The sequence below is a fragment of the Anas acuta genome, chromosome 11, assembly GCF_963932015.1.
Source record: "Anas acuta chromosome 11, bAnaAcu1.1, whole genome shotgun sequence".
In the NCBI taxonomy this organism is placed as follows: Eukaryota; Metazoa; Chordata; class Aves; order Anseriformes; family Anatidae; genus Anas; species Anas acuta.
The window spans coordinates 5,228,908-5,250,901 of record NC_088989.1 but is presented as its reverse complement, the minus strand read 5'-3'; the positions used below and the strand labels follow the sequence as shown (position 1 = coordinate 5,250,901).

At 45.4% G+C, this 21,994-nt stretch overlaps 1 protein-coding gene across 7 annotated transcripts in view; it reads left to right on the top strand.

Moving 5' to 3' along the window:
- Window positions 1-21,994, top strand: part of MITF (melanocyte inducing transcription factor) — a 97,618-nt gene that overhangs the window by 39,952 nt on the left and 35,672 nt on the right. For 5 of the 7 annotated variants that reach the window (XM_068694095.1, XM_068694096.1, XM_068694093.1 and 2 more), the window contains exon 2: window positions 15,533-15,779. In XM_068694095.1, the coding sequence (XP_068550196.1) occupies window positions 15,533-15,779 (247 nt within the window). Of the gene's footprint in view, window positions 1-160; window positions 303-9,144; window positions 9,279-15,532; window positions 15,780-21,994 lie in introns of those variants that run through there. The other 2 variants (XM_068694100.1, XM_068694094.1) reach the window with 2 other exon arrangements.

The window sequence follows — 21,994 nt, the reverse complement described above, 5'->3', positions numbered from 1 at the left end:
CTCTGCTAGACAGAAGGATGTTTTTCAGGTTGCGTACTTCGGTTTTGGATGCTGCACTTTTTTTTTTTTTTTTTTTTTTCCTTCAGAATAAATTAGACTATATTAAAAGGGCACTGGAGGCTGAAGCTCATTGTTCCCAGACTGGAAATAACGTGGCCAGTGAAGGTGTTCATTCTGCTCCACTTCTGAACTTCACTGAAAATTCTGGATGAGGAGCCCAGGACGTTGAATGCTAACAAGATACTGAGGGTTTGGGGTTTTGTGCCGGTGTAATGGACTGAAAGGATTCTTCTGCTGAACTTGTGAGTGGGTGTTGCAAGAATCTGGCAGGTTTACCTTCAGTTACATAATGTGCTGCTTGTCAGTGCTACATAGGATGATTAAAGACACATGACTGCTGGCTGCAGGGGATGGATGGATGGTAGTGGGATTTAGAGATGCAGTTTCAACTCTCGTCTTTACTGCCCAGGCTGTGTGTTCCTAAGGAAGTCTCTTAAGAGGCTCTGCTCAGAATCGATGTGTTGAAAGGCATCGTGGCTGATCGCAAATTTGTCTGGGATGTGTGGGTGTTGGACCCTTCAGCTGCTGTCTTGTCTCTGAAAGGTGTCCCGCTAGATCTGCTCTGGATTAATGCTCCTTCTCTGCATGCCTTCTGTCTGCTCCACGTGCTCTTGCTGCAGAATGTTATTTCTGGATTTGTGGTGTGGGGATGGGGCCCCCAAATCTTTGGGTTATTGTTTTTTTTCCCTGGGATAGGACGGGCAGGTGAACCTCTTAAAGCGTCAGAGCTCTGGGACAGCAGAAAGTGGTGGGCAGACAAAGGGGTGGGGGGGCGGCTCCTGAGGGCAAAGCGGAGGTAGTTCTCCTTGCAAAGCAAACTTCCTAGGAGGGACTGAGAGTTCAAAATCTGCTGTGAGTTATAGGCGTGTCATAAACATCTTGACTTGGAAAAAATATGTATATATTTCAAGTGACTGACTGGTTTTGGCTGTGCGGCCTGGGCTGCTAGAGGCGCCCCTGGCCTGGTCAGGAAGGCGTTGTGTGGAAAGCTGGGGAGGCCTTCCAGGAGAAGGAAGTATGGCCGGTGTGCATTTATTGTTTGTTTTCTTTGTTTTCTGAATAAAGAAGCAAATCTTTGCCAAAAACCTGCGACCTATGTGAACATTTGTTTTAGGGCAAGCTTTCTGAGGCTGCCTCGGCAGGCCAGTTGAGCTGAGTAATGTGGTGTGGTTGACAGAAAATCAGGGCTGAGGCAGAATCGTTCCGACGTTAATGAATAACAGCTTCTCATTTCCATCACCTGCTCCCACACTTTTCTAACTGTAGCTTTCTTTTTGCACTGGGATGTCAGCGACTTGCACCAGTCGCTGGGAGATTTTGCATATTTAAGAAATACCGGCTTGGAGGAATCTTTGCATGATCAAAATTGACCATTATTTGGAGCCTGTCTGTGGACCTTTTGCTATTGTGAGTATTTGAAGTTAGTCTTATCCTGTGGCTTTCTCCATTTGAGCGTGCAGCTGTGCCAAGTTAAGGAAGCATTTCGCCCCTTGGTCTCCGTGTGGTTCGGTACAGAAATCTGGGGAATAGTGTAAGAGCCGGCCCCGAAAGGTGGAGTCAGCTAACTGCAGGCACTGGTTTGCAAAGCAGTGACATAGGCGCTCCAGTTATTTCCACATTAGACAAAAAGGAGGGGTCGCATTTTTGAGGTATTATTTACTGCTCCAGTTCAACACTTCTGAACTCTGGCTCACTCAGCTGGGCTAACGGAGGAGAGGATCTGGGCAACGACGCTCCCAAAGGTGGGGGCGAGAGGCAGTTCCAAGAAATTGCAGCACAAGTGCTGCTGACACTTGCTTTCCAGCTGGTCCAGCAAGCCAGATGGTAAGGGGAGTATTTTATTAGGGTCTGAACGAGCTGGTAGCTCTAGAGGAGCATCTCTATTTATTTTGGTAGGACCTGGTAAGAAACCTTCTCACGTTGTCATGCTCGCCTTCCAGAAGGGCAGCATTTGGCCATGCTGGTAAATACAAGGATAATGGCATAATACAGCACTAGATTCCAGCACTACTTAACCAAAGAGTTTAGTTTGTGTTGTTGTGTGTCTGTCCCATTGGAGCCCTTGTCTGGAGGGCATCTTTTGTGGCCCTTAGTTCATTACTGGCTGCTTCGCTCTGCAGTGACCTGCTTCGATTAGGCAGCGGGGCTTTGCAAGGATGCACGTTGTTCCTTTGCCAGTCCTCCAGCTGGAAACTGTTTGGGGACTGGACTTCTCAGAATATAACTGTTGGTACTAATTTAATCTTACTCATAGCTGGTTTATATCACTTGGTGAAACGCCAGGGTTGTTCTTTTCTGGGTGTTTGTTTCTCCGCGATATTTATAGACAGCAACACTCATCCCTGTCAACCTCCATTTTGTGAGATTAAAAAGCCAAACTTTTCTTTAGGTTCCCGCTCTGAAGTGGGCTCTGTGTTTCTCATTGCTTCAGTTTCAGTCCCATGTTCTTGAGCACAGGTGCCCCCAGGCATGAGGTCCTACCCAGGTGTCCCGTACCACTGACACCCATGTTTCTCTGTCCTCTTTGGTATGACCTTGTCTGGTTCAGCCTGAAGCTTCTGCTGCTTACCCTTACGTTACCATACTGGCCTTTTAGGACATCAGGAGTGGTTCTTTCACCTGGGTTGGAGCTGGGGTCCTTCAGGCTGGAGAAGAGAAGGCTCTGGGGAGGCCTTATGGCAGCCCTCCAGTACCTAAAGGGGGCTGCAGGACAGCTGGGGAGGGGCTCTTGGTCAGTGGTGTGGTGATGGGGCAAGGGGAATGGCTTTAAACTAAACGAGGGTAGGTTTAGATTAGATATTAAGAAGAAATTCTTTACTCGGAGGGTGGTGAGCCTCGGGAACAAGTTGCCCAGGGAAGCTGTGGCTGCCCCATCCCTGGCAGTGCCCAGGGCCAGGCTGGATGGGGCTTTGGGCAGCCTGGGCTAGTGGGAAGTGTCCCTGCCCATGGCAGGGGAGGAAATGGGTGAGCTTTGAAGTCCCTCCCAGTCCAAACTATTCCACGATTCTGTGAGTTGAAGAACTCCTCCCTGAAATCCTAATGATGGACCACAACATGTTGTGCTTTGAAAAATCCTAATGGAGCCTTGGCAGCTCCCCAGAAGTCAGGCTAGCTTTGTTCTGCTGGTTGTTCCTATTCGAACATGTCAGTGTGGTTTGCACGGGATGAGCTGTTTCTCCTGAACTGTTCTCTGAAACAATAAAGACCAAATGCATCAGTTGTAAGTCAGGGGGAATTTTACTTTGATCGGCGATGTTTCCCAGAAGTGTCAACGGATCCATGTCCGGAGCCTCAGCAGGGGCATTCGCTGCAGACAGTTGAGGTTGCTGGATTGAAGAGCTAACATTGAAAGCAAGTAAGTGGGAGTAGAAAGAGAGATCCACGAAAGCCAGTGAGCAACTCAGGTGTGTAATCTGGTAATGAGTTAATGCTGCCTCTTTATAGGGGAGAAAAACAAAGTAATTTTAATGTGCTGGCGTGAACTCAAAGTAGTGCCTCATGGCCATGGTGCAGGCTGGTAGGAGCTGCAGCACGGTTTGGGGTTTGCAGTTACTACACACTTGTTGCTCTACAAAATGACAAATCAGTGCCCAAAGTGGGGAGGGGAGAGCAGGACCTGGGAGGGTGCTGTTAGAGCCCAGACACCCCCTTGGTATCACGGTGTTCCTGAAGCAATTGCCTGTGCTTTGTTTACTTGGGGTGAGGTGGGTGTTTCACCCTCTGCCTCTTCACTCCTCTTTATCCATCCTGTGAGGAGCGCAGCATCAGCCAGCAGGCTGGGGGAAGCAGGGGACGAAGCTCCATCTAGTGTATGAAGTGAGATGGCTGGGAGCGAGGAAAAGAAGAAACCCTGCAGGAGATGGCTTTCCGTAGGCCAGGCAGGGATTTTGTGGGTTTTGCTACATTGCAAATAGTATTGGGAACATTTAAATGGCGTGAGTATTAATTGAATGCCTTCGGCATTCTGCAAGCTGATAACCATTTTCTGTGAGCATGTTTATATACCCTGGCATGTGTAGAGGTTAGTATTAGATTTACTTACATTTTAAGTAGCCTATAATCAGTTCTAGGCAAAACCAAATATGTGTACTTCTATTAAGATTAGGATTTGTACAGCCAGGTTATAACTCTGCAAAGACAAAGAGAAGAGACATAGAAGTATAACAATATGTAAAGGTAATGCTTTTATTCTAAATATCTGTTGACTCTTCCTGATGTGTGCAATCTTAAACTGCAGTAAGCTGTAGATAAAATGTCTCGTCCGTTCATACTTGCATTGTTGTCTGCTTTTAAAGACAAAACAAGAACAACAAATCATCTTGTTTGTTCTAGAGGTTGCTAAAAATAGATAAATATTTTTTCCCCGAGTACTTGGAAAACCAATTGTAGTTCCTGAATGTGACGTTGCAGCAGCCTCTAAAGGATGGGAAAAATATCCCTTATGTATTAAGCACAGATTGGCAGCTCAGCATTGGGCAACTACTAAATTTTCAGTAAATTGAGCAAATGGTTGTATGGCCAAAACAGGCTATTATGATCTAATGCAGATTTTCTTCTGTAGATAGTGAAGAAAACTTTTTTTTTTCCTTATAGATATATATATTTTTTTAATCTATGGTGTCCCATCTTCATCCAAACAGAATGCCTCCTGTCCCAGGACCTCTTGGTACCAGCTGCAGAACTTGGCATTGCTGGCAGTGGTGGCTTTTTGAGATTTCTGTGAAATTGTGATCCCAAGCACCTGGGTATTCCCTCCCTCCCCTTGTTTGTCATAGTTCTGAGCATATTGGGCACATTAAGGGTTCTTAATGCTGGAAAAGGATCAGGACCAGAAGGCAGGTGGGTGAAGAGAAGGTCAAGTTTTCACCCAAACCACAAAGTTGAAGTAAGGGGATGGTTTCTAGTACTAAACTTTTTGAAACAAGAAGTTAAAGAAACCGGAGGGGGTCATCTTGCTGTCAGCAGCCGCAGCTTTGCCAAGCATTTGTTTTGCAAAACGGTGCAGCTGCCACCAGGTCCGGGCTGAGAGCCGTTACCGTGAGGCTTTTTAGGGACAGCAGCGCTCCGTCGGCTGCCGGGCTGCAGCAGGTCTGGAACTGTGCAGCATTTCCAGGTGACTTTGCAGATTTATAAACCTGGCTGACTAACGTAGTGTTGTGTTGTCGTCTGCTGTGGCCTGAAATAACAGAAGGTGGGGATTGCTGCTCCCCAGCGTCGGTGGGCGCTTCCGCAGGTACTTTGCCAAGGTCATGAGTGCTAAATAAACCAGATGAAAGAAATCCATGTTGCAAGAAGTCATGTTTAATTCTGGTCTTTGCATGATTTATTGCTTATAAACGAAGTGCTTGCCTTCATTTTTTTTTGTCCTAGTAACTAAGGCAGATGTGAACTTTTAAGTCCAGTGAAGCATTTTCTGGCTCTTGCCCCTGTTTACATGATTCAGGAGTTTGCAGTAGTTGCACAACAAACATTGCTGTAGCTTTGAAGAGAACGAGCCGTTCAAGCGCTCTGCTTCTGGCAGTGCAGAAGAGATGAAGATCTAACAAAAGGCTTGTGTATAACTTTGCCTTGGCAGCTTTTTTCAAAAAGCAATCAATAGCTGTAATGCATTTCGAAGAGTGGGACGTAGTATTCACGGGACAGGGCTGTCTGAGCAGCTTACGTGGACAGCACGTCTCAGTTGTCACAGAACAGCAGAGCGTGGTGCCTGCAGGGTGGTGTTAATGCAGGCTTTCTCTAGAGCTGCAGCAGCTGGGTTGCTTTTCAAGAATGGATTTGTTTGCACAGAATTTGCCCTGGTGTCCCTTCTGATGCACTTTAGGTGCAACATAAGGCAGATGCCTAACAGAAGGGTGATCCCAAATGAAATTAAGGCAGCGTATCGGCAGCCTCTATTTATGAGGTGTTCAAGAGTTATGGATAGATCAAGGAGGATCTTTTCTATATATCTTGATGCTTTGTAAAATCAGGAAGTATAAACATTGCTTGCATGTTCTTATTTTGAATGGGTGTTTATTCTGTATCATGTTTTTGATTTGGTATTTGTTTCATTTACATTTTAACCTAACTGCAAGTAGTTATTTTCCTCTTTTGCTCTCCTAGGAATTCATAAACAGTTTCTGACTAGAAATGAGGTGCAGACTTTTTTTTTTTTTTTAAAGTATAGAATGGCAGAATTGCTAGAGAAGACCCTGGAGATAACAATTTCCCCCAAGTCCAACCATTCACAAAAATCTGTGGTATTGATTTAAGGGCTGCAGTTCATATAGATGGCATGAACTTAAAATAGCATTTCCAGCAGCTAGCAGATGAAGAGGTCCTGTAGTCCTCACTTCCACGTCTTGTGCCAGCTGTGGAACAAAACCGGAGGTGAGGCTGACATGACCCACGGCACACACTTGAGGGTTGTAAGCACGCAGAAACCATTCCCATTTTGGGAAATCCCTGAGCTGGGAGTGGTTGGGGTTTGGGAGCTTGCTCGGGGAAGCTGCCTGACAGGCTTGCCTTGTTCCCATCCTGCTCCCTGCACATCTGCTGCTGGTCACTGCCTGAGGGGTGCTCTGCCAAGCAGAATTTGGGCCAGTCTGTTGCAGGAGAAGGAGATGCACCGTGGGGCAGGGGACAATGTGCTGGATGTGGCTGTGCTGGGGATGCTGCTGGGTCCCCTGGTAACATTGCAGTGTTAGCCGATGGACTGCTGGCATTTGCTTTCTCCGGGAGCCTTTGTTTGAGGTTACTCCAAGGCAGGGATTTTGCTGGTTGTATTCAATGGCCTGAGCAGGGGAGTTGAAGGCCATCTCCGCAGTAGCTGTTTGCGGTTTGGCAATGTTTCCAGCGAATGACTGTCATTTTGCTTGGCCTCAATTAGCAAGTTTGTAAACATCACTGCTGCTTTCTTACATGGACAGCTGGAGCTTTTCCCACCTTGCTGTCTGTGCTGTGAATACCCAACGCAGCAAGAGCGGTACATCTGTCCTGTGATTGCAAATTGCAGTTGCAGTGTAAATACCCAAATGGTAAGTGAAGCAACTGTTGCTGAATGAAAGGCTTTTTCCCCCTCAGTAGTTGAGCCTTTACAGTTACATAATCATTTTGCCCCGCTAATTCTTCTACAAACAGCCAAAAATGTAGAAGAACTATAAGTAATGCTTGTCGACTAAAACTGAAGTTTGTTTAAAATACGTGGAACTGAGGAATTAGTTTATGCAGCCAAGAGTTTTGTTAGAAAGAGAAGTTGCCAAACACGCTCCCTGATCAGGTCCTGTAATGACCAGCTAGCCCTGTGGCTACAGATTGAAGTGAGAGTTTGCATAGTACCTGTCCAAGATGATTTTAGTGTTAGAGCTCTCAGTAACATCTTAGGGGCTGTTTTTTTCCTTCGTATTTCGTATTCACTGTACTGAGCAAGTCACACGCACTGATAACACAGAGGCTTCACGTATTGAGCTCTAGAAGTTCACTTTGTGGTTTTCATTATGACTGTTTGGGGATCTTAATCATTTAAAGCAAATCTTTCATAAACACTTTCTCTTTTGCTTCTTAAGATCCTGTTTGCCGAGCATACCAGAACAAGGATGTCATCTGTGAGAGATGAGATTTCGAGCTGCCTTGTGTTCTTTGGAAAGAACTAAATAGCATTGTGACAAGTGGAGTCAGCGAGCAGAAAATCAAGGATGAGCAGAGGGATTCAGATTGGGAATGGCTGGGTTCCTGCAAACCCTTAGAAGCATGGTGGCTTTTTAGCTCGGCGAGTTTTGGAGCAGATGAATGAGGGGTAGAAGCTGTGAGCAAAACACATTTGAGCCTTGTTTTCTGCAGGGCTGGCTGCCTTTGTGAATAAACTTGCGAGCTGACTGCGTAGTGTGATAGATACGTCACTGTCTAAATCAAGATACAATGAGAAAGGGATGTGAAGTCAGATTTTGGGACTACGTAGGTACAAAGTGTCAAACAGCATGGTGATGTACTTCATCTTCCCTCTTGGCGACAGCGTTATCTTCTCTATTTACTCAGATAAAAGAAGGTAAATTCTGTATTACAAAATCAAGAACTACAAAGGTTATTAATGGAGTGTTATCTCCTCGCTTTTTATTTTATCACCGTTTGGTTGTTCTAGCTATCTGCCTTTCTGTTGTAGAATGTTTTGCAAATGTGTGCAGAGTTCTTTAGAGGGGTAAGTACCGATAACAGGAAAGTGGCATCTGAAATGGCTCAAAAAGTCCTTAACAAGGCAACTATTCACCCTATCAAGCAAAATGCGTATTTGCCTCATGCTCCTTTTTCTATTCCCCCTGTAATATATTCTCTAAGTTTCTGATGGCTTTGTAAGTTTGAGGAAGAGCACGAAACCAGGGCTTAATAATGTTAAGCTTTAAATTCCTCTAACCCCTTGGGGAATGTTTTTGGAAGCTCGAGGTATTTGTGTGCGCAGGTATCTCCCCTGCTTGCTGACTTCCCACTGAGCAGGGGTTCTCCCTGTTTGAGCAGAGCTGGGACTCGGTAAAGAGTATGTCCAGCCTCTGTAGTTACAGGTACACATCCAGGTACTGTGAGGTGTGTGTGGTGATTCCTCGGCAGAGTTTCACTGAGGGGAACTTTAAAAGCACGGGAGTTCTCTACCTCCCAGAAAGCAGGTTGTCTTTCCACCCATCCATTCCCTTCATCCTCTTGGTGATAAAGATCCTGAGAAAGTTGTACTGCTACAGACAGCTCCGTCTGCCCCTCTGATGGCATTAGTGGCCTGCTCACTCCCCGTTTAATTAAAGAATGGGCTGACTGCTTTCAACACCGGCGCATATCTCATTGTGGGGTGGGGCGTGAGAGGGCTGAGTGCATCTCAGGCCCTTCAGGGACAACAGAAGCTGGGCTTTTCCATCTGCAGCCCTGTCAGATTGTACCCATTCCTGTCCCAGGGCAATCTCAATCAGTACTTTGGGGTTGCCGTGAGGCCTCGAGGCCCCAGCCCCTGCTCGGCAGTAGGTGCTGGATTGCACAGGTCTGCAGCACCGGCGGGCGCTGGGCACCGCTGCCCACGCTGCTCCCGGGGATTGGAGTTGCCAGGGCCTTATCCGGAGCCACCCCTGGAGACACGGCCCTGCCGGGCCCGGCTTCCACCCAGGCACCTTGCAAAAACCCTCGGACAAAAGTGTGGGGGGAGCAAGGATGGAGGCTGTTAGCGTTCAGAGGGCCATGCCGCGCTCCTTGGCCAGCTGCTGCCTGTAAGTGACGCCTCGAGCGAGCGCCTCAGCACGGAGGTGGTGGTCTGGGGACCAGGTGCTGTGCTGGGGAGCTGCCTGCCCCTGCCGTGCAGGAGGGGAAGGCTCACCAAGCCCTCCCTCTGCGTTTTGATGTGTCGTTGTTAAATGATATATATGCGGATCGCCTTCTGAAAGTTCACGGCAAGCACAAACATTTGAGCTAGTGGGGGATTGCTGTGGGTAAGAGCTCTGCGGGCAAAGGTAACGAGACCAAACCATTCGTGTGTCTGACAGCAGCCGTGTGCTGCATTGCTGTGTGCACTCCCCAGGAGCACCTGGAAGATGCTCGTCTCTTGTGGAGCTTCTCGCGTCTCCCCCTTCATTAAGGATTTCTCCTTCCCCTGCTATTTCTTGGTTCAGCTTAGGCACAAACAGATCTGGTGCATTTTAGTGATTATTTTAGCTATAGTGTATATATAGAAGTATTTGAGGGTGGTGTAGGTTTGTAATTATTCATCTCCCCTTTAACAGAAACGGTAGTAAAGAATTGTAAGATGTGACCTTTGCAGCTTTAATACTGAAGCTCTTCAGTTTCACCGTGTTGCTTAGTCCGGTGGTGGCCGAGCTTCCCAAGCTATACTGAAAGCTGTGTCCCCAAGTAAACAGGCATTCAAGCAGATCAACTTATGGCATTTTATTAAGCCAACACTCATGCAAAAGCCACCTCCAGAGCTTAATAATTATTTACTGAGTGCTCCTGGGTCATGAGAGAGGTTTTCATTAAGTTCAAAAAGCATTATGTTCAGCAGCTTGTGCAGGTGCGTTTTAAAGACGGGAAGAAAAATGGAAAACTACTAAATTGTGTACAGCTACTTAAAAAGAAAAAAATCTTAAAGGTTTACACTGTCACTGTGAGTGCTGGTTGTTATTTATTTAAAGAAAGGTGTATCTACTAAACTCAATTTGTAGCTCAGCCATTTGCTCCTGGATAGGGGACATCATTGACCATGCATGGGAGGAAGAAAGCACTGGAGGGAGAGGAAAACATTTGCCTGGATGATGGTGGAGCAGGTGCCACAGCAGGCAGCGTGTCTCTTTGAATGTGTAGCTTTCAAATGCGGAAACCTTTATTGAAGAGGAAACAGTCCTTGCTTTGCTGTGGAGGCTGATAAAGGTCCTGCACCATTTATGTAATTGCTGGCCTTACTGCTCTGTCCTTGACAACAAAGGACATCAAGGGGTGCCAATTTTTTTTTTTTTAACATTGATATGCCAGTTCAGTGCCAGCCAATTGGCTCGCTGAGCGGAGTGTCGCTGTAACCCACAATCAATTATTAAATTTTAGGAATGAAGTACAAAGTGCTGCTGGGAAAATGCTGGGGTAGTTTTCATGTACCTAGAATCCCTCTCAATGGCTGAAGATAGGGGAGAAAACCTTTTTCTTTTTGTTGTCATCAGCTCCCTCTAATATTTATTTTTCTTTTGTCTTCTCTTTTGGTATCCTTCCTTTTTCTGTTGCTCATCCCAGTGGCAAACAGCAATGCAGGCTGGCAGCTTAGATGCTGCTAACATTTATAGTGCTGGCAACACAAAGTGTCTGGAGTTTTTACTGCTTGGTACAGAGACTGCAACTGGAATCTCTACAAATAAATTCAGTTTTGAGAGAACTGATAGCACTCATTGAGCAGGAGGAGTGTCAGGGGAGCTGTGCGGGTGTCTCATTTGATAATACCTTCTGTATATCAGGCCGGGTGTTTGAGTTGTTCGCAGCCTTTCATCTACTTGCTTTCAAGATCAGGAGTGATGTTCTTATGCTTGTATCAGCTATTTCAGTGTGAATGCCTTACTTTTCTCCATAAATAATGATGAATGAAGTAAGGGTAAGGCATTAAATACAAGCATTTATATCCCATTTCTTACCTCAGACCTCCGAGGTCTGGTGCAGCTCCATGGATTTCTGGAGGCACTACGGCTTCTGCTTCTCTTGGCTGATTTCTCTGCAGGCTAACCCCCTACTAAACAGTTGGCATGGGCAGAGAACAATAACCTCCCTCTCGTGTGCCATTGCTCTGCATACAGCAGGGCAGGAGGGCTTGCCAAAGCAAGTGTTTTTTGAGAGCTTTTTTTTTTTTTTTTTCATTCCACTTTCCAGTCTTGTGAAATCTGTGCTGCTACTGCACACCCCTCTAGGCAAGACTACATGTGGAGTGGCTGGAGAACTTGTAAGTAAAAAGGACTGATGGCTAACTGAGAGGTGGTTTTTGGTGTATTTTACTTGATTCTTGTTCACCTGTGTCCGAGGAACCTGGGGCTGTGTGTGGGGTCTGAAGGGCAGAGGCAGGACAAGCTCTGCAGGCTGGTTTTATTTTATATCAGCCACAGCCACAGTCTCATCGAATTCTGCCTTTGGGCATTTCAACCAAAACCAGGGGCTTCATATCTTACTGACAGGGACTCCCTCCCCTAAGCCTTTTGCTAAATCTTTTTTTTAATGCTAAACTCAATCAAATTCTAGTTCAGACAAACCAAAATAAACGAAGAAGCCCTGAAAAAACCCTTTGCTGGGTGAAGATTATGGGGCGTGGAAAAGATGTGTATTGTTTTAGCTACAACTTCCATGTGCAGCAGGCAAATGTGGGGCAGAAGTTATTGTTGGGCTGTTCACAGAACCAGAAATAAGAAGTCATTACCAAAATGTCAGCTCTTCTGGACGTGTTTCTTGATGGCATCTTCAGAGTGTCTTCTGCTGAGCATCACCCTCTGACACGTAGGTCAGCTGCGCACACGCCTAGCTGAAACGTTTCAGGTGGGCATTGGTCAGATCCTGTCTGAAGCAAGTATCCTGTGGCTGTTGCCAGAGAACAAAAGCGTGATGGGCGAGCAGGTGTTGGTTGGTTTGTTTTGTGTGTGGTTTTCAATGAAGAAGTGTTTGGAAGAGCTTTGGGTTTGAGTTGTTGGTCTGTGCTTTTCACTTGTAGTTTGTCTAAAAACATTATGTTGGAATTAAAAACAATAATTTGGAATTGTTTTTTAACAAATACGTGGGTAATGAAAATGTGTGTAAACCAGGCAAGTAATGCATGTATACCAGAGAAGGTGTTGAATCAGTTTGTAAGAAACTGAAAACAAAATGGACTAACTTTTGACTAGTTTGGCTTTTTGTCCAAGGAGATGGAAATCAAACCTTCAGTACCCATCTAGGCAGGCGGGGTGATTCCAAACCGTGTGGGGTCTGTAATCACATGAGTTGAAAGCAACGAAATGAAACTTGTTTCTAATCTGACCAGTTGCTTTATGTTATGCAACAGCCGTCTGCATTACCCTGTGTGCATACAGTAACTAACGTTTCCCAGGCATCTGAACAAAGGATGTGTAATTTAAATGTATTTAATAGAATGTTATCGCTTAATGATTAATTGAATCGGCATATGACATTCATAGCTAATAACTCAGTCTGTATTACACTGTGCTTATTAGACTGCTAATGGATAACTGGTTTAATCATCTGTCAATTAAGAGGATGAGTCGGTTTCATTTATTGCAATTAACTGATATCCATAACCATGTTTGCAGGAAGTATCTCAGTCGCGTCGAGTATCAGTTGCATGTGTGGGTTCTGGGGCTGCCTGCACAATGCCCGGCTGAGTCAGGCCTCGGAGAGCTCAGCGTCCACGTGCCCGGGCTCCGCGCCGCGCTGCGGTGTCTCACCTGCTCCGTGCTTAAAGCTCAGGCTGCTTCCAAACTGCAACTCTGCCGTACACTATTGACTAAGCGTTTGATATAAGTTTGTAATTTTTTTGATGTAACAGTGAGTTTCTGATAGAGTTTTTTCTATTTGCTTTCGGGAGAACACGTGGTGATGGAGCCCACAGCACCCTCTGTTCCGTCTCGGGGCATTGCGCAGTGCGGTGTGCGGCTGGAGCAGGGCTCAGAGGCTGGGCGTTGTGTGGGACAGCCTTAGAGAATGAAACACCAAGGGGAGCTTTCTGGTTTTCTGCTTCTACTTTTCATCTATGCTGCTCTCGGTGAGTTACAGCAGATGGAAGAAGTGCTGCTTCAGCCCTGACGTGAGAGCTGCCCGGTCCCCAGGTGACGGCCACGGGACAGCTGAGTGTTGGAGTGGTTTTGTTCATCCAGTTCCACTCGTGGTGATTGTGAAATGAGCCTCTTGGCAGGCAGGTATTGTGTAGCAGCCTCCAGGCTGTGTTTCTGGCAGATCCAGGCATTATTTAAACTCAAACACGTTGCTGGCAGTAGCTGCAGTTTGACAGCACGTTGTTCCCAATGATTCCTTCATTCAGAACTTGGGTGCCTTCGCTGTTGAGAGCATCCTAAAAGGTTTGTGTAGCCCAGAAGACCAAGAGAGTTTGATTCGATGCAATGCTGGAGGAACGTCGGCTCTCAGCGTTTCTGGGCAGCATGAGCTGGGATGAGGAAAGGGCAAGAAAGCAAATCTGCAGGACTCCTTCCCACTTTTCATTCCATTTTTTTTTTTCCTGTTGGCTATGCAGGAGCACAGGAGGTGCTGTTCTCTCTATCGGGGGTATATGCTCAGTATTTTTTTTTAGTGGTTGGGGGTACATGACCAAAAGGGTTTGGAGACCTTTTTGGAGACCTGTAACTACCCTAGCCGTGCAAATACATGTTTCCAAACTGGAGGGCAACTTTGTGAGTGGTTCGGCTGTGCGTTCAAACGTGGCTGTGGCCAGGAAACGGGCTGCTGGGCTGAGATGTGAGAATGCTCTGCCGTTAATTGGGAGGGTGGTGTTTTTACAAGTATCACAGTCAATGACTTGTCTTGAGCAGCTAATTAGTGCGATTATTCCGCAGCTGCATTAGTTTCACCACAAAGGTTTTCTCTTGTTTTATCAAAAGGATCAGTGTCTCTGTGAATGTTTCAACCTGACAGGTCTTAAATAGCAAGGCTGTCTCCTCCCAGCGCTCCTTCCCTGCCCCCAGAAGGCGAGCTCTCTTGATCTCTTGTGCAAGTAAGCGTGGGCTCTTCTTTTTCATTTCCCCTATGAACACAACGTTGGTCCTAAACAAATCTCACAGGCTTCGAAGCATGCCCAGGAGATGTGGCTTTCGATGCCCGCAGCCTCCAGGGGCTGGTGCTGGAGGGGTTCTGTCTCGCGAGCTGCCCAGCACTGCACTGAGATGCAGGGAACAGAGGCAGGGGGCTCACAGGCAGCTTGCTCCTGGAGTGGGACAGCTGCTGCTGGCTTCCCCAGGCATCCCGCGTTCTCCTCTAGCCTGGCGTGGACTTTGCTTCTGCATGGCCCTGCCTGGGGTGTCCGTCGTTGGTTAGGATCAGAAACCAAGTGCCATCATTTACACCCGCTGTGGCATCTTCTCATGCGGATGCACGGAGTCCTGGGTTCCTAGCTGCTGCTAACTTCCTTCCCTCGAAGGATGTGTAGCGGGATATTTACCTCCCTGAATTGCTCCATCTTAAGGATGCTACACAAATGTCTTGTAAATGGGGTTTTACTCCTGGAGGTGAATAAAATGATGGGGTCTGTCAGGAGGTGTCCCTGCAGTTTATGGCAAGCTCCTGGGTTTGTCCTGGGTTACATGCTGGGATGTTTGGTCTGTTGAGGGCTCTTAGCAGGTGAAGGTGTGTAGTGTGTTCGCCTGGGCAGCACAATAGGCTTTGGTGACTGAAATAAAGCTGTGACTGTGCTGCCTGCTCTTGCATCTTGCTCCATCCAGGAAATGCTGATAGGCCTCAGGTGGGAGCTGCTGCTTTTGGGGTCTGGCTTCTAGCTATGAAGAATGTCACCATCAGCAAATCCAACCCCGAGGTAGTATTTTGCGGAAAATAACTGTACTTTATTGTATTGTGCTTTCATGGAAGAGGTAGAATTTCTTTCTCTCTTTATTTTGAGGTAGGTGATTAGACCTGGCGTATTACCTATACCTATCATTAGGCATGATTCATCCTTTCCATGCTTATTAAAAAAAAAAAAAAAAAAAGGGATATGAGTGCCTGCTGCTACCTATAAAGGCATTTGTTTTTCTCGTGGATGGTGGCTGTATAAGTAGTAAATCACTTTTTACAGCTGGGTATTGGCATTTGGAAACATTCGGTCCCCGCGAAGTTAAGGCAGCCTAACGCGCTGCTAAGTCCCTGCGGTGGGTCGGCTCCGAGCTCCCCGTTGTGCGGTGCCGCGGAGCCCTGCGGATTCTGCTCCCTGCCCCAGAACCGTTCTGCAAACCCTGAGCGATGAAGGCACTGGTAGAAGCTGAGCTGTCTCTCTCTGCTCTTCCCACAGCAATTCCGAGCATCCTGGCGCTTCCAAGCCTCCCTTAAGCTCCTCCAGCATGACCTCACGAATCCTGCTACGGCAGCAGCTCATGCGTGAGCAGATGCAGGAGCAGGAGCGTCGGGAGCAGCAGCAGAAGCAGCAAGCAGCCCAGTTCATGCAGCAGAGAGTTCCCGTCAGCCAGACACCTGCCATCAACGTCAGCGTCCCCGCCAGCCTGCCCCCCGCCACGCAGGTACCCATGGAGGTCCTCAAGGTACGTCGGCGGCTCTGCCGCTCCGTGTCGTAGCTCTCATTGAAATAGACTTCATGTGCCCTAGGGATGGGGTGACAGGTACTTTTGGGAATGAAGTCTCACAAATAAGCTGCACTGTGGCTTGATTTGCAGCTTATTCTGGTGTCCTTGTACCAGAGAGTAGAAATCCTTCTTAGTTTGTGATTTTTTTTTTCTTTATACTTTGAGATCTCGAGGGAGGTTTTGTTATAAAACCACCATTTCTCTAGTTTTCCCATTGGAAATCATTGTCCGGTCTTTCTGGCACTTAGTGTTTGTCCAAAGAAAAAATGATTAATACATATTTAAATCAATATTTCATTTAAAAAAAATGCATATTTTAAAAAATTTGAGTCAAAACGCATTACAAAAGAGCTCCTCAGAAAGCCTTAATCTGAAATATGGGTGAGTTTCCAGGCTCTTGCAACAAGCCTTTGTAATCCTTTTTTGCTTAAATGACTTGTTTGCTATTAGTAGCTTTGGATTCCTTGTCTTACTGGAAACTGTAGGAGCTTGTTAGTATCTCTCTGTCAAAGGGGATGTAGCTTGCTAATTACTCAGGGAAAAACTTCTTCAACTAGAAGAAAAGAGAATTTCATGCACAGGGTAAGTCCACATAAAGTAACGTGAAAATGTGTTAGCAAAATAATGGGAAAAGTGATGTAAAAATAGACATATTTCGTTAGAGTAAAGTTTTTGTAAGTTTTGAGAAGTTATTTATTTGCTCTGCATTAGTGCTAGACCTTTTATTTTAGTTGGATATTTGGCAATTGCTTTCTGTTAGTAATTATATTCTTGCCAGAGAAGTTAATTGAACTTGCTTACAATGCATTCTTGTACTTTGCCCATCACTGCTCCATATCGATAAGTATTCCAAGATTTAGCCTTTAAATAGGCTTGCAGATGCAGTATTTCAAGACAGTTTCAGCATGACTGTTTTATGGGGGAAATGTAGGGTCCTTCTATTTATTGAACCTGCATTATGGTATTGTGTGGACAGTGCCAAAATTAATACTCGATGGGGATACTAGAATATACTCAAGCATGGTCTACAGTGTAGGAGTAGAAATTGACTGGGAAAAGCAATTTTATCCTAACGCTTATCCATCCTGAATTTGTTAGATGTATTTCCAAATTATGACAGTGTAGTTACAATTTGGATCTATCAGATGTGTAGAAGACAGAAAGTAGTTTTCTGTTTGTAGTGCACTTGGTTAACCAAGCATGTGTTAGATTTTTCTATCCTTTCATCCTAATAGTGTCTAACATAAATTGTAGTGTTGTTTTTTTATATCTGTTCGTAAACTTACAGGAAAGCTTTTATTTTCTGATGATACCATACTATCAAGGAGGATGTGTAATCTCTTGAAGCATTAGCAGTTTTCTGTAGTGTCCTTTTTACAAGTACCTCCATGCGTGAGAGAGAAGGGAAGGCAGCCCTTTATTTCTAGGAGACAGGTTACAGAAGATGCTGTGTTGAAAGGTGATGCTCTGTTATTACAAGTGCAGTGCCTAGGAACTGGCTTCTCACAGGGATTCCTGCAGATCCGTAACTTGCGGGAGCACTGCTAGCAACTGCACGTGAAGGACTCAAACAGGAATCCTTGTCCCTTGGGACCACAGAGGAAGCATCTGTCCCCAGTCCTCGGCAGAATGTTTGACCCCACAGAGCAAAAAGCTGTGTGAGTGCATCCTTACCTGGCTTGTCAATGAAAAGTAATAGCTGGCAGCAAGGGCTTTTTGGCAACAGTCGTGTGTTTTAGGTAATGGCTGCGGAAACATGCAAAACGGCGTCTGACTCCTCGTTATCTGCCTTTACATAAGTAACAGCCAAAACTAGCAAAACCCAGTCCTCTTGGTCTCTTGCTCGGCTTGAGAGAAGAGAGAATGGTTTGCTCCCTTTTGCGGCTTATGTTTTTAGTGGAAACAGCTAAAGATTCGTGCTTTTATTCATAGTGATACCAGACTGGACCAACTGTACAAAAAAAAAGTGCTAAATACCAGGCTCGAAGTCATTTGTTTTTTTAACATCAAAATATTTACTATTGATGTTTCAGTGTGAATAGGATTTTACTGGAAAGTCCATATGGTTTATTATTATTATGAAATAGGTTGCTTGGCTCAAAAGATGTGTTTAACAGTAAATTGGGATCTTCCTGGTGCCGATATGCTGACAGCCAGCTCTGCCAGCAGCAACCTGCTTCTAGTGACATCATTTCCCCGGAGCTGCTTTTTACACTTCAGTTGGTTTTAGCTATAGACAAATTATCCATACGAGATGTACAGAAGTTTTAATTAGGTGAATAGGGAACTACACGTGGTAACTTTATTACCCAGATGGTCTGGATTTAGTGACCTTAAAGAATGAGGTGGACAAAAAGGGGATTTTTACACTTTGAGAAATGTTAATCTGCAAGGCAATTTTCTTTAAAACAGCTTTTTGAATGTTACTACACAAATAAGACCAAAAGTGGCAGCTGCTTTGTTGTTAGTTTTGATGATTTTTATAGAATTTAAAATCACATTTGGAAAAAAAAAAAAAGAGAGGAAAGAAAAAGCAACTTGTTGATTTGGTTCACTCTTTGGATTATGTAATTAACTGTGTGGCTTGCTGTGTCCCGTATCTCCCGATACTAGGGGAATAGTAGTTGAGTGTCTGAGGATAGTAGTTTGGAATGACTAGCTTAAAAAGAAGCTGAAACTGTTGATGAGTTTGCATTTTGTATTTGTGTTCAAGATGTTTAAAATGTCATTTAGAAACAGTACAGAAAGAGTAATACATATTAATCCATGTCACATTGCATAGGAATTTCCAAGTTACATAACGTGGCCATTACATTCAAGGGTATATGAATAAATAGGATTTTATTTTCTTGAGTAATGACTTCTTATTGCATCATTTCTATGTCAAGTAATGTAGCTTGACAAGGTAGGAAATGACCTGTTGGAATTAAAATGTACTGTTGCTTAGTGAAGCCTAATTTTGTGATGGACTAGGTATGAGGCTAATGCATATCAAGCAGCATCTCTTCTCATCTAATAGCAGGAGGGTTTATTAGGGGTTTCAGTTGTCATTCTGCTCCACTGATGTTAGTTTCACAGACATAAGGGCTAGTTTGTCTTCAAGCATCTTCTCACCCATCCCCTGCTGCTGGTTAGGGTTAATGCTACGTGGAGGTGTCACAGCAGGTTCTTTGCTTCTGCTCTGCTTCAACTTCTTGCTCTGCCTCAGAAATAGTGGAAAGTAACTTAAAATGTGTTGATGTTTGATCAGGAGCCCAATGTACACAGTCAGTCAATACTTTTTATTTAAGAAATTGGCTTCTTTTGTGAAGAATTCTTCTTAAAATGTTTTCACTAGGTTTGTTTATAAAATAGTTTCTTTCATACAGGTGTATGATAGTTTTGTGTCCTTGATAGCAAGAAGTTATTGCTGTTTATCCTCCTGTCCGGTAGGATTCCTTTCCTGCTGGAGCAGAGGCACCTCTGCAGCTCTCAGTGCTGGCTGTTGCAGGGCTGGCCTCTGGGAGCAGATCCCCACATTTCTGTAAGTGGGGTCAGCCCAGTGCTGGAGGATGTTGGGCATCAGGCCTCTGCCCCTCACCTGTGAGGAGTGATGAGAGGCTAGTCCTGCTCCCAGGTCATTCATCTGCAGAACAGTGCTGCTGTTAATCCTTGCAGAGCTCAGTTTGTTTCAGGTGGTGAAATCCTTGGCTATCAGAAATGAAGAGAATCCACCCTAGGTTTGGAGGGAGGCCGGTCTGTTAAAAAATTTTCCCACAGCTGTTTCAAACTTCATCTGTTAATGTCTTCTTGATATCACAGAATCATTTTTACACCTGTAGTCCTACTATGTCTGCTGACCCTGATGTCTGCGAGCATCCTCGGCCTGCAGAACTGCAGAGTAATTCCTTTGAAAGCATCACCAGGACAGGCAGGATTGAAAACACCAGTGGGCAGCAGACATCCATCCCAGGTTTTCTTCTGCCTGGGGCCCCGAACAAGCTGAAATATCTGCTTTTCAAAGTCCAGAACCAACTAGTGTTCACTGCATTTCCATTCTTGCTTTATTCTTCTTTGCCCATCCTATGGCAGCGTTGCAGGCTGATTGCCACTGATCCCAGAGTGGGTCCATTCACCCATCTTGCTGCCACCCCGGCACTGCTGTAGCTCACACTTATCTTTCTCCTTCCAGCAGCTTTTCCTGAGTCAACAGAAGCGCAGCCGGGCTGTCTGGGACAATGCAGGAGGCCCGGCTGGCCTCTTGCTTTAACCCTCGTGTCATTGTTCATTCAGGTTTTAAATGTGCCCCCGCGATAAGCTCTTTGCATCAGATACCCTGTATTTCTTCGGTTTTGAAACGCCAAGCATGCCTCTGAGTGATGTTAATGACTATGGACAAGTATCAAAAAATGCCTCCTCCCAGACCTTTTCCAGCGTGCTCTGTTACAAAGAGCGACCTGTGGTGTTAATGTAGTCCTTCTGCTCCCCAGGGAAGGCTGTGCAGTTAGAAATAGTATTCCTGGTGTAATAATTACCACGAGACTTCATTGTATGGGAGATCAATCTATCTGTCCTACAGTTCTGTAGAACAGGAACAACGGGATGTCGAGATAAAGGTGTGGTAGCATCTGTTACAGTAAATGTGTGTTTGTGGAAATGCTTATCTGATCAAAAGTTAATTTAATCGAACCTGACAATAGCAGCTAGCGGTGTGTGCCAGTCTGTTAAGCCAGCCTGGCATGTATTTGCAGTTGTAACTCGGAGAAGTGATTTGCCAGACCAGGTCTTGCTGAACTGCAGATACAACACAGAGTCGGTGAGTGTAACTTCAGCCCACAGCAAATTCTTCAGAAGGAGAAACTTGCTTTTAACCACAGAACCTCTAAAGCCTGTCCTAAGCCTTCACGTAAGTAAGATATCTCTCGGGCCTTCATTCTTTTGCTTGCTTAGTGGGTTGTAAGCTCCTCCAGAATGAGAACTGGTGCTGATGTCTGTGGTGAGTGCTAGAGGTAAAATGTAAACTCTTGCTCAACACAGAGGTTATTGGACGTTAAACATGCGTGGAATTCAAGGGGGCAATGTACTTCTGTGCACAAGTGTCTGACTGCTTGACTGCGAGTGCAAAGCCTGCTTTTACCCTTCATCCCCAATCTCCTTTTCCTATGGGTGTCAGTGTGTGTGTTGCCTAGGTTGTATCAAATCCCGTTTCAGCCCAAGTCAGCTTAAAATAAAACCACCTTACCACCCTGCACTGGTTGAGCCAAGAACACAGAAAGGGGCAGTGCTGGTGCCTGGGGTTGTGCTGGTTGCCTCTGCAGCAGGGCCCGGAGCCCCCCACGGCGCTGAAGGCCGGGGGGAGTCATGTGGAGGTCTGGGGAGGCCTCTGTCGACAGCTTTGACAGACGTTAAATGTTGAAATGTGAAAACTCAGATCTGCTTAAAGTAATCTTTAGGCATTATGTACACTCGCAAATATTTCAGTTCTTCAGCTAGTTTGGCAGCATTATTCTGCGAGACGCTGAACCTGTGCAGTGACTGAATTGGAAGTGACAAGCTAGAGACATTCCTGCCATTCAGGAGAGGCTTAAGGAATTTCTTATTGGCTAAATTACAAATATGCAGCATTTTGCCCAGCACTGCATGGCAATTTCAACCTGCCTGACCGTGACAAGATTAGCGCTTTTCCTCCCCCTCCCCAGCAGTTATATTAAGGGGGGAAAAAAAAAAAAGAAATTAGATTAAGAAGTACCAGGCAGAGATGCAAAAGCTTGAAAGAGTAAAAACCAGCCCTACCTTGAATGATTCTGTCTGTCATTGGATTGGTGCCTTAATTAGCCCCGTGTCCTTTAACCTCTTGAGAAATAAGTAAGGGATAAATTTGGGGATAAAGACAAAGACGCCCAGAGATTTACCACACACCGCTAGGTAATTCATCAAGGAATGCTGGTAATTAGCCCTGCCTCTTTCCTTTCTGGCTCATTTAATAAAACTGGTTGATTTAAAATAATGCCTGCTGGTTCATTATCAACTACTTTAAGAGCCAAGTTATGAACTTGAAACAAAAACCAGTATTGTGTTGTCTGTGAAGGACCTGGCGAGTCTTTTACTTTAAAAAAAAAAAAAAAGTTACTCAGTCCCCCCACTACCCCCCACTATATAATTAAATATTATTTTGTACTTGGATTACCATTTGG